Source organism: Drosophila yakuba, chromosome 2L, assembly GCF_016746365.2.
Source record: "Drosophila yakuba strain Tai18E2 chromosome 2L, Prin_Dyak_Tai18E2_2.1, whole genome shotgun sequence".
NCBI classification, from domain to species: Eukaryota; Metazoa; Arthropoda; class Insecta; order Diptera; family Drosophilidae; genus Drosophila; species Drosophila yakuba.
In genome coordinates, this window is record NC_052527.2 from 3,316,527 (window position 1) to 3,330,539 (window position 14,013).

The 14,013-nt window shown below is 42.2% G+C and overlaps 2 protein-coding genes, 1 long non-coding RNA gene and 1 other non-coding gene across 6 annotated transcripts; 2 read left to right on the forward strand and 2 right to left on the reverse strand.

Annotated features, from left to right (window-relative positions):
- The first annotated feature begins 381 nt into the window (after window positions 1-381).
- Window positions 382-453, forward strand: Trnam-cau. Its single transcript has one exon. It is a non-coding gene; the product is annotated as a tRNA-Met (tRNA).
- Window positions 454-558: 105 nt separating this feature from the next.
- Window positions 559-2,465, reverse strand: LOC120320684. Its single transcript, XR_005560207.1, has 2 exons — window positions 2,333-2,465; window positions 559-1,550 (listed from the first exon to the last, which is right to left on the reverse strand). It is a non-coding gene; the product is annotated as an uncharacterized LOC120320684 (long non-coding RNA).
- A 92-nt stretch (window positions 2,466-2,557) lies between these two features.
- On the forward strand, window positions 2,558-4,918 carry LOC6526696 (microtubule-associated protein futsch). Its single transcript, XM_002087763.4, has 4 exons — window positions 2,558-2,878; window positions 2,955-3,028; window positions 3,089-3,854; window positions 3,916-4,918. Exons 1-4 carry the CDS (start codon window positions 2,675-2,677, stop codon window positions 4,861-4,863), a joined length of 1,992 nt encoding a protein of 663 aa, XP_002087799.3. The 5' UTR covers window positions 2,558-2,674; the 3' UTR covers window positions 4,864-4,918.
- Window positions 4,919-9,037: 4,119 nt separating this feature from the next.
- LOC6526697 (proton channel OtopLc) lies at window positions 9,038-13,792 on the reverse strand. Of its 3 annotated transcripts, none has more exons than XM_015197804.3 (6): window positions 12,538-12,754; window positions 11,426-11,872; window positions 11,061-11,213; window positions 10,771-10,988; window positions 9,773-10,717; window positions 9,038-9,713 (listed from the first exon to the last, which is right to left on the reverse strand). In XM_015197804.3, the coding sequence occupies exons 1-6, from the start codon at window positions 12,645-12,647 to the stop codon at window positions 9,196-9,198; spliced, it is 2,391 nt and encodes a 796-aa protein (XP_015053290.1). In that variant the 5' UTR covers window positions 12,648-12,754; the 3' UTR covers window positions 9,038-9,195. The 3 variants fall into 3 exon arrangements, with proteins under 3 accessions (XP_015053290.1, XP_002087800.1, XP_015053291.1); XM_002087764.4 differs by having other exon boundaries at window positions 11,426-11,875; XM_015197805.2 differs by lacking the exons at window positions 11,426-11,872; window positions 12,538-12,754 and adding an exon at window positions 13,610-13,792.
- Window positions 13,793-14,013: the final 221 nt, after the last annotated feature.

Consider the following 14,013-nt stretch of genomic DNA (forward strand, 5'->3'; position numbering starts at 1 on the left):
TCCGAAATCTTATTACTTTGAACTTATTACAATTCTCATTTCCGGTTTCGCATGTCATAAAAAAACTTGTTTTTATAGCTGCACTTTCAGTGTTGAGTACTTTAAAATGGGAGCTACATTTTATGCAGACATAAAACTAGTTTATTACAGCTTGATTTTAATAGAGTATGGCAGCATTTAAGAAATAATGGAGTCAAGATATATGTATCACTTGAAGAGTACTGCAAGTAATCGGAGTCCAAAAGCCTCTAAGAAAAGAAGCGCTAAAGAGGTTTGATTTGCTTGGGTCTGAAATGTTAACTAGATAAATAAAAGATAAATGTAGTTTGTGTGCTTTTTTTTAAATTTATTTGTTAGTTTTAATATCAATCATTTCCAACAAGCAGAGTGGCGCAGTGGAAGCGTGCTGGGCCCATAACCCAGAGGTCCGAGGATCGAAACCTTGCTCTGCTAGTGATCAAAAGATTTTTTTATTTTATAAAATGAATACCTGTTTGTTTAGTTATATTTTTAATAAATTTCGTATGCCCTGAAATTAATTGCAATGCTCGATGCTTCTACAACTTTAAATGATTTCTATTTCATGAATATATTTCGAGATTCTCGGTAAGAATGGTAGAAATTTACTGTAATCCTGGTAAAAATTGTAAAAACTTTTTTAAAAAAGAAAATGCTACCCGTATTATATAACAAAGCACTGGAATTTAGCTGCAGGAAATGCCGGAATCCAAAAAATCCTCTAATTCCATTCTTCAGCAGATTGGCCAGCAAATGCAAATTGAGCTGAAAGCAAAATTCTTTAATCAGGACTTTACATCCGCAATCTCCAGCACGCTCATATGTACGTTCTATATAATAGTGTGTGTTCCTGGCATTTTTTTATCTCTGCGTGCAATTCGATTTCAAATCCCAGCTCGTTGTGTGACGCAAGTAATTTTATTGCTGCCTTTTGACTGCTCACAAAAGCAGTTTCTTGCCTTTCAAAACGCTTGTCGATTGCATTTTCCATTCGCCGACAGAAAGTTGAACCGAAATTTACCTTTACGAGCCGAATGCAAATCGATGTTGTGGTAGTTGCATCTCCTAGTGGGAGGTCTTAAGTTCATCTACCCTTTCTTGGGGTGTCTCGCATTGGCTGAGTTACATGCTATGAAAACGGTTACCTAAAGAAATGGCATAAAGTGTAATTCAATTTTAATGAAATCGATGTAGTCCTGATAGCACTTTCTGTATTTTTTAAAAGTATTTCTCCATCACTTTTATTCCATGTACTTTTTCTAAGTAGCCATTTCCCAACTTTAATCGTACTATTTTTATAGTAAGCCATGTTTACACAATATTGTGTACAGTTTTGTATTCTGTTGCCTTTGAGCCTTAACATTCGTTTTGCGCACCTGCCAATCGCTTTCTTTTTTAGGTCAGAAGCTGTCGTTCTGCGGTCAAAATGCAATTGTATTCATCTGCTGTCCCGGCCTTAAAGTATGATGGAGCCATCTCGTTTTTTACCCAGCACGAGAGCACACGCGACGTGTGCACAATTAATCAAACAACTGGCAAAAAACGGAGAGCAAAAACAAGGAATATTCAATTATTCATACGCACTGTTAGTCCGAATGTGTGGCACATAACCACAAACAGGCGTCGCCAAACATAATGTTGATAAGTGTAAATGCCATATGTAAATGTTGTTCGTGCCGTGCCACGTCCAATTCACTTTTTTGGGGCACGATGCAAAAGTAAAGCCAGAGCGATTGTGACATAAAATCGAGTGGGTTAATGTTCATGGCATGAAATATGCGGCATGCGGTGAAAAAATGGGGCAACAACTTAATTCGATCGGAAGTCAGCTAATTGGGTGTGTCAGGTAACCAATAATCCTTCCTATAAGGGTTTCTAGACCACATGTATTATATAAATGCCTAATTTGACGATTACTACTACGCGTAAGCTTAACTGGAAAGTTAGGAGCTTTTAATTTAATTTTAAATTCCATCAAACTTTTGCGCTGTGCCAAGTGCAGCAATGGCGCAATTCAACTATCTAAATTGCAAAAACCAGGCACATGATGGAAAAACGTTAATGGCTCCACTGGGATGGAGCACGAAAAATCCAAAAAAAAACCAGATAGAACAGCGCACCCACTTGGGGCATAAAAACAGCATTAGCTGAAGGGTTCTCCAAAAATTGTTGGCCATGTGGGTAAACAAGAAAATTAATTGCTTGCACAAGCACTAAATGCGATAAGGAACTACAGACAAAAGTTGTGAAATAATTAATGCAGACTGACCCTGTAAGTGTAATCTCATTTTTAATAAGGGTGATGACTTCTTACCAGCCCAACTCAATGGCTTCAATTTGTTCATCTTCGATTCAATTCTATGGAATATTAAGTTTAGAGCGCAATATTTATTTGGCTCAAACTGTCAGTTGTGACAGATGAACCAGGGCCTCAGAGAACCAGTTCGCAAGTAGCCCTAACCAAATTCATTGAAAATGTGCTGGCAGGCAGTGAACTGGTAATACTAAATTGAACCATGTGCACTCGTAAATAAATAATTCATGCCCCAAAGAGAGTCTGATGGAAATGGAGTTGCAATTGCAGTGGAGCACATCGAAGTTGCATGAATTTTTAGTGCTCTGAGCGACCGAAATACAATAAAAAATATTTTGTAGCATGGTTTTTGTTTCGGTTTCGCTGTGCTCGAGATGCAATTGCCAATCGGGGACACACTTTAATATCGGCAAAAAAAAAGGGAAAAGCAGGCCAGCCATAGCAATCAAAGCTGAAATAGCCGTGCACACACTGAAATATTCTGTTCTATCGAATGTCATTCGGAAATCAGAAATGGCACCAGTTCACAAAGTAATAATTGCAGCGGTAAGTTACTTACTTCAACAAAGAGTTATATTCGCATAAATAATCAACCCTTTCAAACTCAAATGCGGTGCCCAAGGAAGCCGATCCAGTGGTATCCTCCGAGGATGTGTACTGCGTTTGTCGCCAGAGCCACAGCAATGGATTTATGATGTAGGTAGCTGCTGTTGTCCCTCATCCTCGCTCCTAACCGCTGTACCTGATCCCATACAGATGCTGTGACAAGTGCAACGAGTGGTTCCATGGAGATTGCATTGGATTGCCCGCAGATATTGGGGAACAGCACGACACCTTCTACTGCAGCGAATGTTGCAGCCAAAATCCCCTACTGAAGTCCACCTATAAGGCAAATCCACCGAATCCAAAAACTCCAAAAAAAGCCAGGGTTATCAATTCAGCCGGAGTCAAGCAGCGACCACGCAGGAAATCCACGATTCTCCAGGACCCTTCGGAAGTTCCCATTCCAAAAACTCCGGCTGCAAAGACTCCAATGCGGCGCAGAAAATCCACGAGGATAGAGGTCCAGGAAGCAGCCAAGATCCTTAAAGGGTTGACGGAAGATGTTGAAGAATATCCCGAACAGCCAACAGCAGCAGATAAAAAGGTGAATCTAAAACCAAAAAGAAGTGCGAGGAACAAGGAACCAATGCCAGTAGACGAACTCATAGAGGATGATCCAAAACCAGCTGAAAAAGCCAAAAAGTTAGATCCGAAAGCACTAGAAAAGACCTACAAATCAATAGGAATTCAATGCGACTTGTTCAGGGAGATGGCTCAGCAAGTTCCCATGCCATCCGATAACTCTGCGAAGAAGAGGGGCACGTGCTTCACAGTCTTTTGCACCCAAATCGCACGACCCGATTCAAGATACTGTTGCGATGAGTGTGGCAACTTCACCGCACTCACAAACGCATTCGCTTTGCGCCTTTTGCCCAATATGCCAGCTGGTAAGGTGGCCATGGCACCCGTTGGTTTTTTGGTAAGGGTATCTAATCTGTTAATCTAAAAAAACGAGAATTTATAATGCTCTAATTTTTCAGGTTCCAGACAAAAGTCAGCTATCGGACAGTGACAAAGACTCTACACATAATCACAAGTCAAACAAAAATTCGCAGCCTACTGAGCCAGAAGTGGAAAACGAAGCGAAGGCTAGAAGGTCGAGAGCGGAAAGAAGGAAATCGAGATGTCGTAGTTCTAGCAATAGCTTGGTAAAAAGCCCAGATGGTCGCCAAGCACCAGCTAAAAAACCCAAGCTCGAAGAAGAACTTTCGTCCTTAAGGTCTAGAAGCTCACGAAAGACAGTTGCGGAATCTCGAGACATTACACGACCAGATGGTCGCCAAACACCAGCTAAAAAACCCAAGCTCGAAGAAGGACTTTCGTCCTTAAGGTCTAGAAGCTCACGAAAGACAGTTGCAGAATCTCGAGACATCACACGACCTGAAACGGAGTCACAACAAAAGATTGCCAAGGAATCTAGCACTAGTTCCAAGCGAATTTGTTCTAAGACTCCTTGCGGATCACCCAAGACATCCAGACCTTCTAAGAATGTATCCAAAACAGTGCCCAACAGTCCAGTCCCCCAAAAGAAAACTTCTAAACAAAAACATGCCACTAATTCCCCACCACGCCACAGAAGAGAGGGCAGAACACGAAAGCAATCTCTGGATGGTGCATCACCTTCAGAATCAAAAACGGCAAGTAGTAGTAGTACGGCAAGTTTGGAGTCTTCTTCTAGAAACAAGAGAACCGTGCCAGCGACATCCAACCAAAAAAAAAGAAAGCAATCATTTAGCGAAGCGATAAACTACGATGCCACACTTGAGAATAGCGAGAAAGTCAAAACAACAAGATGCATAGTGTCCAATAATTTGCCAAAAGAGAAGGCTTTGATGGCCAGACAGAGGATGATGATCAAGATGAGCTCGGAAAAGCAGTCGCAACAGCCATCAGGTGACTTACAAAAGGGAAAACGTAAGGGACAATAAATACTTGAAATCCTAACCACTATATACCCACAAAATAAACATCTCAAATAAATAACATGTTCACTTTCCTTTTTTGGTTATCTGTTCCCCCCACCAAAACTGCTGTGAAATCAAACAACCATTTAAAGAATAAATCTTCGAATGTGTCACATTTGTTGACCAACGAAAGTTTCAATTTTAGCACGTCCCCTGGGGCGTATACGTGATGTGTACCTTCCATCAAATTTCCATCAGTCAATGGTTTGGAACAATGGCCGAAACGAAAAAGCCAAGCTTAGCGAACATTTGCGTCTCTATTCTGCATTCGAAAGTATACAAATAAATAATCCACATTTATCTTACAGAAACAGAAAATATATATATAGATGAGAGGAATTATTTCGGTTGGCTTTCAGGCAGCGCTTTGATATGTTTTTACCATTTACGATTTTTCACACGTTGAGAAAGTTATTTTTGTGGCCATAAAATTGATATACGGTTGAGCTTTTGTGTGTGTCCTAAGGATATGTTTTCATTATTCGGCTGCTGGGATTTGAACCTCGGCTTATTGACTCTAGGAATTGTCATTTGCAGCATTTGCTTTTATTTCATTACTCATATCCATAGTTTACCTACTCCGCCAATCATTCATACGCCATGTGTTACGGCACAGAAATAAAAAGCCGTGACAATGATTGACAGCTTTGCGCATTTCTTGCATCGCAATTGAATATGGTTTTCCAGTCCCCCAGAGAACAGAACAACTGTCGTAAAATGCGGATGCGGATGCGGACATAAAAAATAACTGCAATAACTAGATATGGCCACTAAATTTTTTATTGCAAAGATGCCAATTTTCACTGCAAAATACAATACTAAAGTTCGGCCCAGTTTAATATCCAATTAGAGCGCAGTTTGCACGGTTCATTTCGTTTCTGAACTTTGCCTGTTTACTTTTAAGTCGATTTGAGTTCCGCAAATTTCAATCTTTAAGATAATCTTATTACCAGCACATTGCAATATGATATGTCAGGCGTCTCGTCGCCGGGATAAGCTTCTGTTTAATTTTCTGCTCAACAAAAAATATTACGTTACTCCCTAAGAGTTTTGTATGCTTTCCGGGTGGGAAAATTGTCCCATGTGCTTGCTTTGTGGGCAGATTGAAAGGGAGTTCCTTGCTCACGTCGTTGAAAACAAATTGAAAGTGCCTCAAGGTGTCCTTGGTGGCTTATTACAATTTTAAAATACTTACCTTGCTGTGCTTGCATAAAAATGAAACGTTCGTATTAAATTTGCCAGGGCAATCCCAATTTAATTAACCCTAAAGGCAATTTTCAAGGTGAGCATTTTACAAATATTTTAAGTTTATTGTTAGTTGGGGAATTATTATTACTTTTTGAGCACTGCAACTAGTTTCCTTGAACAATATGTTCAGCACCCACCTACTTTCCGCAAATTAAATTATTACACAAGGTTTGCTTCAATGCTCTTTAAGCTCCAACCCAAAACCTGAAAAACCCAACCACATGACACCACAGCCCGTCAGCAACTGTTGACATCCTCCTTTAAAAAGGTTAATTGTGTCGTCCTAATGTCTTTGGCCATTCGTGTGCGTGGCTTACGTGTTTGGGGTGCCAAAGGAGGGAAAACAGGGGAGCCGCAAAGGATTTGCCTTGCCACCAGGAACACGTTTTGTTTCAGTCTCTGTCCTCAAGACAGGAAAAATGCTCTCGATCTACGTGATGCTCGTCCCTCTTCGGTTTCATTTGATGGGGAGTGAATGGGTTTATTTCCATTTACTGGGTTTTTGTTGCAGCTTGAATGCTCTTAGAGAACGCACATAGTCTTGTCAGGCTTTTGGTTGCAGTTGTATCTAAATTTCTTGCCAATTGATTTCATGCAATTTTGATAGATTTCCACTTCGTATATCCGCAAGATTTCATCAGCTTTCAGCTGGCAAGCTGCAACTTTAGGCAACAATATCTGGCTGCAAACTTCTTGGCTTCAAATAACTTGACGCAACTGGAAATTCATTTTCAAATTCAACAAATAAAAAACTCTTTGCCCCCTCAAAACTTAATATTGCCTGTATGCACTTCACTCGGCAAGACTACATAAAGTTTTGGCCCCATATGAAGTTGAGATGGCCAGTATAGACATTGTGCTGATTGCCGCACCAGAAGTTTAACGAGTCATGGAGTGCGAAATTGATCATTCAAGCGGATAAATAATTAATAATTACCGAAAATTCAACAGTACTTTTAAGTCAGCTGGCCTCCTGTTCAAACTTTGATACTTCTATAGTCCTATTCCCACTTCCCATCTTGATTAGCATTCGTCGGTTGTTTGGCCGCTTTGCTGGCCCATTTGCCCTGTTTTTAAATTTCCGCTTCCGCTGGCGGTGTCAACTCCATGGCAATGTCATTTCCGGCGGGAAAAGGCGCCTGGGAGGCCATCAGCTTCAAACTGAAAACTGAAAACTCGTCATCCTAGACGTCGACGTCGACGTCCGTCATTGTCCTTAGCGCTTCCGCGTCATTTTCATTTACAAGTCCTTCGCTCGTGCTCTTTTCCCGATTCCATTTTCTATTTTCCGGCCAAGAGCAGGGGGGCAATGGTTGACATCTGGAATAGTCGGCACGATGGTGATGGCATCATAAAAAGCGCCAGCGAGTGCAATTTTTCCCAGCTGATTTATTAATGTTGACAATCGCGGCAGTCTATTGACATTGCCCCCGTCCTGTGAATTCCCAATGTAATGGAGTTGTTTCGTCTTGAACTTGATCTAGAGTCGGAAGTGTGTATAGTTATTTACGCTCTAGATTAAATAATAATGAAGAATGTTGTGCCGTTTCAATTCGCCTCACGCTACTCTAATTAGTTTCCTCATTTTACCTCTTGCTCGTTTTATACTCTTTTACGGGCGATTATCGCGTGTCTGCTGAAAGTTGCGAATGGGTTCTAATTATGATGGTTGTTTGAGTTTGAGAGGAAGTTAAATGACTTCTAGATTCAAAATTGGTGCAAATATTAAAATTCGCATATCTGACCATTGTTCGGTGAAATCTTAAAATAAACATCTTAAAAGTACCACATCATTGAAATGGAAATGTATTGAAATTTGTGTTCTTTCCATGCAAATATTATTTAAGACGATATTTATTTTCCATTGCTTGCTGCGTTTCGCTTATTTGCTCGATAATTGCATCTTTAATACGCGTAAGTCACGTGTGAAACACGTGAGATTCATCCTGTGTTTAAGTTGGCATTAAGTTTCTCAGCACGTGAGCTGAATTTTATTTAAAACACAAATTTGTTTGCTGTTTCTTCTCATTTTAATGTTAATTATGAAGTATAATGGCAGGTCAGAGTATCAGTGCCTTAAAGTCTACGGAATAAATTGATTCTTTATTGATATTCCAATCACGTGTTCAGCGGAAGGACGTGATAAAGCCATACATCACTCGATTTGTTAACCCCGAATTGTCCGTTTATTATCGCTGTGTAAGCCACCTGAATAGCAATTTTTCCGATTTCCCCATAAATACATAATTTAAATGCGCCAATTCATCAGCTTCATGGTTCGATACCTTTTTATTTACCTTAATGTTTCCGTTCGTGGGTCCTTTTTCCTAAAATAACCCGCACACATCAATGACAGTTCCAGCATTCTGGGCGTATCAAATTTATGCCCATGACACAGTCCCATTTCCCTGCCCCGCCTCATTTCACATCCTTTCAATAGCCGCCCTTTTTTTGACATTTTTCTTAGCGGTGCACACGCAACAGGAAACGGAAACGCCGATTTGTCAATTGTGTGCGTCAAGATTTATGTGCGCCACGATAAACTTGAAACACGAATACCTGATTTTGCTTTTGGCACACGCGATTTCTTACGAGGTGTTCATGGGTAAAGGCAATTTGTAAGCGGATCAATTGAATAATGCGAGCAGCGATGAGTTTACTACCAATTTAATGAACTGGCAGTACAATTTCACTTTCGGCTGATTAAAATGTGTTACCAATTTGCAGTGTCAACTGAAATTAGGCAATCGCAACGTAACAACTGTTTAATCTATTGTCACCTCAACTGATAACTAGAAAGCAAACAATTATCACGTAATATTAGCGTGATTAAATATGCGTTACAGTTTTTCAATAAGAAGATATAAATGAAAACATTTAAACAAACCAGTTTGCTGAATAAATTAAATCTTTATTTTGTGCTAGCAATGTCAACAGATTTCGCACTTAAGCATAAATTAACTAATGTTCACAAGTAGTCGGCTGAGTTTTAAACTAACTTATTCAAATGAAAGCTGTAAAAACTAATCAACAGTTTCGATTTAGCCACTAATGCGCCTTCGCCTTGTACGTGATTTTCCACACCTCGAAGAGGCAAATGGTCGAATGGAAGCGATAGAAAATGGCCAGCGGCATGGAGATGTGGGTGATGATCGTCCAGCCCCAGACGCCGAAGAACTCCAGATGGCTCTCCCTGAAGACGGCTCGTCCCTTGATCAGGGTGTTGACGAACCAGATGGCAATGTTGGCCACCAGCAGGAACGTGATGATCTCCCTGCCCGGCTTCCTTCTCACCTGACTGGTGCCCTTGCAGCGCCGATGGCTGGAGTGCAGGATGAACATGGTCTGCAGCGAGGTTTGCACCACTCCAAAGACCTCCGCTATTATGCCCTCCACCCGGTCGGGCACTGTGTCCCACTTGGCAAAGTAACTGCCCAGAATGCTGAACATTCCGTACAGATACACCCCGGTCTGGGCCACAATCAGCAGCAGATTGTCCAGATCCATCGAGTGGTGCTCGTCGCCGTTGTTCTTGATGTAGCGCAGATCGCGCATGAGGATCATGCCTGGAAAAGATTAGCATCGATGTAGCTGAGTCCACACAACAACTTGAATATCCACTCACCCGTTATCACAGCCGCTGCGCACATGAAGTACATGAAGGTCTCCCACAGAGTCACCTCCTGGGTGGCCACCAGTTCGTAGCCCGGCTGCGTGTACAGCACAAAGTACATGATCATGGAGATGATGGTCATGACTATGATCAGAATCCCAAAGAAGAGTCCCTTGTGCGACTGGGAACAGTCCACGGAGAAGTGATGCGCGGGTTTGGCTGCCGCAGGCTTAACGGAATTCTTGCGGCTCTTGTCAATGTCCGGAATCGATTTGACCGTCTTCCACATCTCGAAGAGGATTACGGCGCAAATGAGCGAGTACTCGATGGTGCAGGGGAACAGGAACGGCGAAAGCTGCTGCACCAGAGCGCCCATAATCGTGGTGCGGGAGCAGCCACTGAAGGCAGCCGGCGTGGGCGATGGAGTAGTGGTCATATTCACAATGACGGAACTCACGTTGGCCAGCACGGAGGTATTGAGCGCATGATGGTGATGATGCTGATGCAGCGACTCATTGACCGCCGCCCAATCCGTTCTACCCAAGGAGCTGTTGTGCACGACCAAGTCGTGGGCGGGATCCACCTCGTGCTGTCCAATGTGGAAGATTTCGTGCTTGGTCTCCTCCACCAGGACATACAGCCACTCGCACAAGTTGGTGGCCACCATGTGCATGAGTCCGAAGCGCGAGGTCACCTTGTGCCGCGCCATGTCCATGTAGGTGGTGTTCAGGAAGATGAACTGCACCTGGGCGATGCACAGTATCATCCGGCAGATGGGTGTGATGGCCACGAAGACATCCCGGCAACCGGGATGGCCATTCAGCTCGAAGAACTGACCAAACTCCAGGCCCGAATACACCATTGTGCCAATGGCGAAGGCGATGGCGCCCACTCTCAGGTAAAAGCTGCCAAAGTGGGTCACCTTGTGCTTCAGGTGCACATTGCTGTTCTTTTCGTCTGTAAATTTACATTTGTATTCCAATGATATCAAGAATTCTTTTATAACTTACGAAAGTCCTTGAGGGCATTGAAGAGCGATCGATTTCGGAAGGCACTGATGTACAGGAAAATCACAAATAGTATGCTGCCCACATAGAGGTATACGTAGAATCCCTGGTACACATAGGTCGGTATCTGATCGGATATAACTTCCGTGATCGGCAGACAAACGCCGAGTAGTACCAACAGTTTGCAATAGGTGGCCGACAGCGCAGAACTTATGGCATCACTAAAGAGATAGATTTACATTTACCAGATTAGTGGTAGGAAATTCAGCTTTAGATAAGTTTGTTCAACTTACTTGCCAGTGCGTCGGTTTTTCTCCTTCTGCTGCTTGGCCTGATAGCTCTTGGCCCCATTGTCGAAGAAGGCCGTGGATCCATTCCTGGCACTGGTGGCTCCACTCTGGAAATTTATGGTCGCTGTGCTGCCGCTCGCTGTTCCCTGCAGGTTACTGAAAGATATTATAGAAGTTACGAAGTATTAGTAAAAGAAGTTATAGAAGTGATAGATCTAGCATAGAGTAGCAATAGTAGAAGTAATAGAGTAGTAGAGAAGTATACCAATTGGGAAAGGGATGTAAAATAAATATATTATTGGTTAGTTGCTAATGCGATTTAGATGCCATTTGAAGCCTTTGTTATGTTAGGTTGCCCCGAAAAGTACCCATTTTTGGCAGTCCTTGGCGACAGATAGCCATTGCCATCCCTGCGCCCGAAGAGCGGCGGTCGCTGGGTGAGGATCTCCTGGAGGAGCAGCGATGGCCGGCGGGACACCTGCAAGGTGCAGGCGGAGTCTTCGTGGTGCATCCCGATGGTGGGCAGCGGGAGCAGGGCCTGTCGCTGGCTGGCGTGCTCCACGAGATCCAGGTTGGTCTGGGACTTGGCCAGCGGAGAAATGGGATGCGGCGACATGACCGGAATGTTGTGGTGCCCACAGTGATCACAGGACGTGCGGGCGTATCGGATCACTTGATTCGAGGTGTTGGCCACCGAGTGACGAGGTGTACCGGATACCGAAGTGGGCAGCGAGATTGGAGGCGATCTCGAGAATGAACCCGACTTCTTTGGCGCAGTTATGGTTATGTATTCGCAGGCATCGGAGGATCTGTGGCTGCTGTTTAGGGAACGAAATTAAGGATATTGGATATCTTATTTTCCGACGAGTGGCACATATACACGCAGCCCGACAGGTTCAATGCTTTCCGATGAACTGAATTTTCAATTCCCACTTTGAATTCTTGTGGCTGGTATTATCAATATGTGGTATTTGGGCTGACCCTGAAGAAATCGCACACATTTTCAGGTATTTTGCAGCTTTGATTGGTTTTTGATCGATTTCTGCACGTTAATTGAGATATTATCACTCAGCTGGCTAAGAAACCACGCGTGTTCCTGCGGAAATACCTCTAATTTGTGTATAAGTGGACAGATAAAAGGGGGTATGTTGTCCCATCAATCAAGGGGTAGATAAGTTCTTGGTGTTTACATAAACATTAAGTGATCACGTTTTCCCTTTGTTGCCTGCAATCAGTGTCTGGAATTTGAGCCAGGGCTTTCACACAAAAAAGAGCTAATGTCACAGAATGACATCTATATGGGGTTTGACGAAAAACTTTGATAAGATATAATACTTAAAAATATTTAGAATGGAAAAATCTACTGTCTGCTACAAATAAGGGAAGCACTTATGGTTGTCATTATCCGCAGATCTTTTAAAAGCAAAACTCGCGCTGTATATGTGCCACTGCAGTTGAGAATTTTGAATGCGAAACTAACTCATTTCCCTTCGATATCACATCGTGGTGGTAATGGACGCGTTGTTTGGTCCTCCACAGATTAATGGGCTCGTCGTACATGTCTTTTGATTTCAAGTTAATTAGCGACATTTCCGGACCGAGTCGCAATTTTATTCTATAAAATCAGACGGTTTGCGATCACCGATCACTTCAAGCCGCGATTTTCCGCGCCCTTACAGACTCGTGTCGGTGGGAAGACTGAGGCTTTCTGAGGCATTTACTCCAATTGTCGGAGCTATCGGGCAGACGATATTTGACTAACTGATTAGCGTTATTATTAGCCTGCTATTTTTGCCGTACGAGTATGAGTGTGATCCGTGTCTGTAAATAAGTCTATTGCAGTCCTATTATTGCCTTAATTTATTAGCCCACTGGCACTTCATCAGTTGCCTCTTGTACACTATATACTATGTCTCGGCTACTGGGTATTTGAATTTGTTTTGAAATCTGTAACGATCCGATGGCAATATCACGTCATCACCACAAGCTCGTCAATGTTGTTAATTGTCGTATATAGTACAGATACAGAGTTGTAAAAAGCTCTGCCTTCCCATAGCAGAATTCTTGGCCACTTTGTCTAGACATTAGTGCTCTTGACTTGTTTACTGGGTCAGATCTGTTTGCCGAGCTCAAGAGACGCTCATGTTTGCCCACATGATTCACTTTTTCGGCTGTGACGTTTTATGTGAATTTACTTAAGCTTTGTACTTTTAAATAGGAAAAACCTAGAGGCTGCTGACTCATCAGCTTCAGAGAAAGTTACGTGACAAGTGTTAAAATGTTGGTTAAAATATTATGAAAGAGCTAACACATCTATGAAGCGTCTGAAATCGAAATGGCAAGTCGAGTTGAGGTGTAAGTATTATGCCATATTTATTTAGCAAAATATATAACGAAAAATCACAAGTTTGTGTATCTGAATTTTAGTGCATTTTATTAATAGTTCATGATCACTTACAGTTAACTAAAGTGGGAAGTTCTTTATTAGTTTATTTCAATTTAGGTACCTTATATAGCATTTTTATAAATATCATACTCTTTAGCAACTTTACCTGAAAGTAACAGTCGGCATTCTTTCGTATTGAACTCCACTGTTGCGGTCCACCATTAATGTGTTATCAAAGTTTGTAAATTTTTAATTTAAAAACCAACAATTTCACATAAGAACGTTTATTCCAATGCTAATTGTATACAAAGTTTCATGGTTCTGTAATAAAACCAAGCGCTAGTAAAGTTGTGCAGATGGCAGCAAAGTTCTGGGAAAACTGAAACCAAACCCAGACATCGATTCTTATCTTCGGGGTCTTCCTCATGCTTTTCGTACCAACATACAGATAGGCAACGCCCTGGCACACGTAAATTTGTGGTTAGTTAATACCCAGATACTAGCAAAGGTTCCATGCCCGAAAACCTAGACAGTAGCAGGTATCTTATCTCCCTAAGGGTCATCATTCCG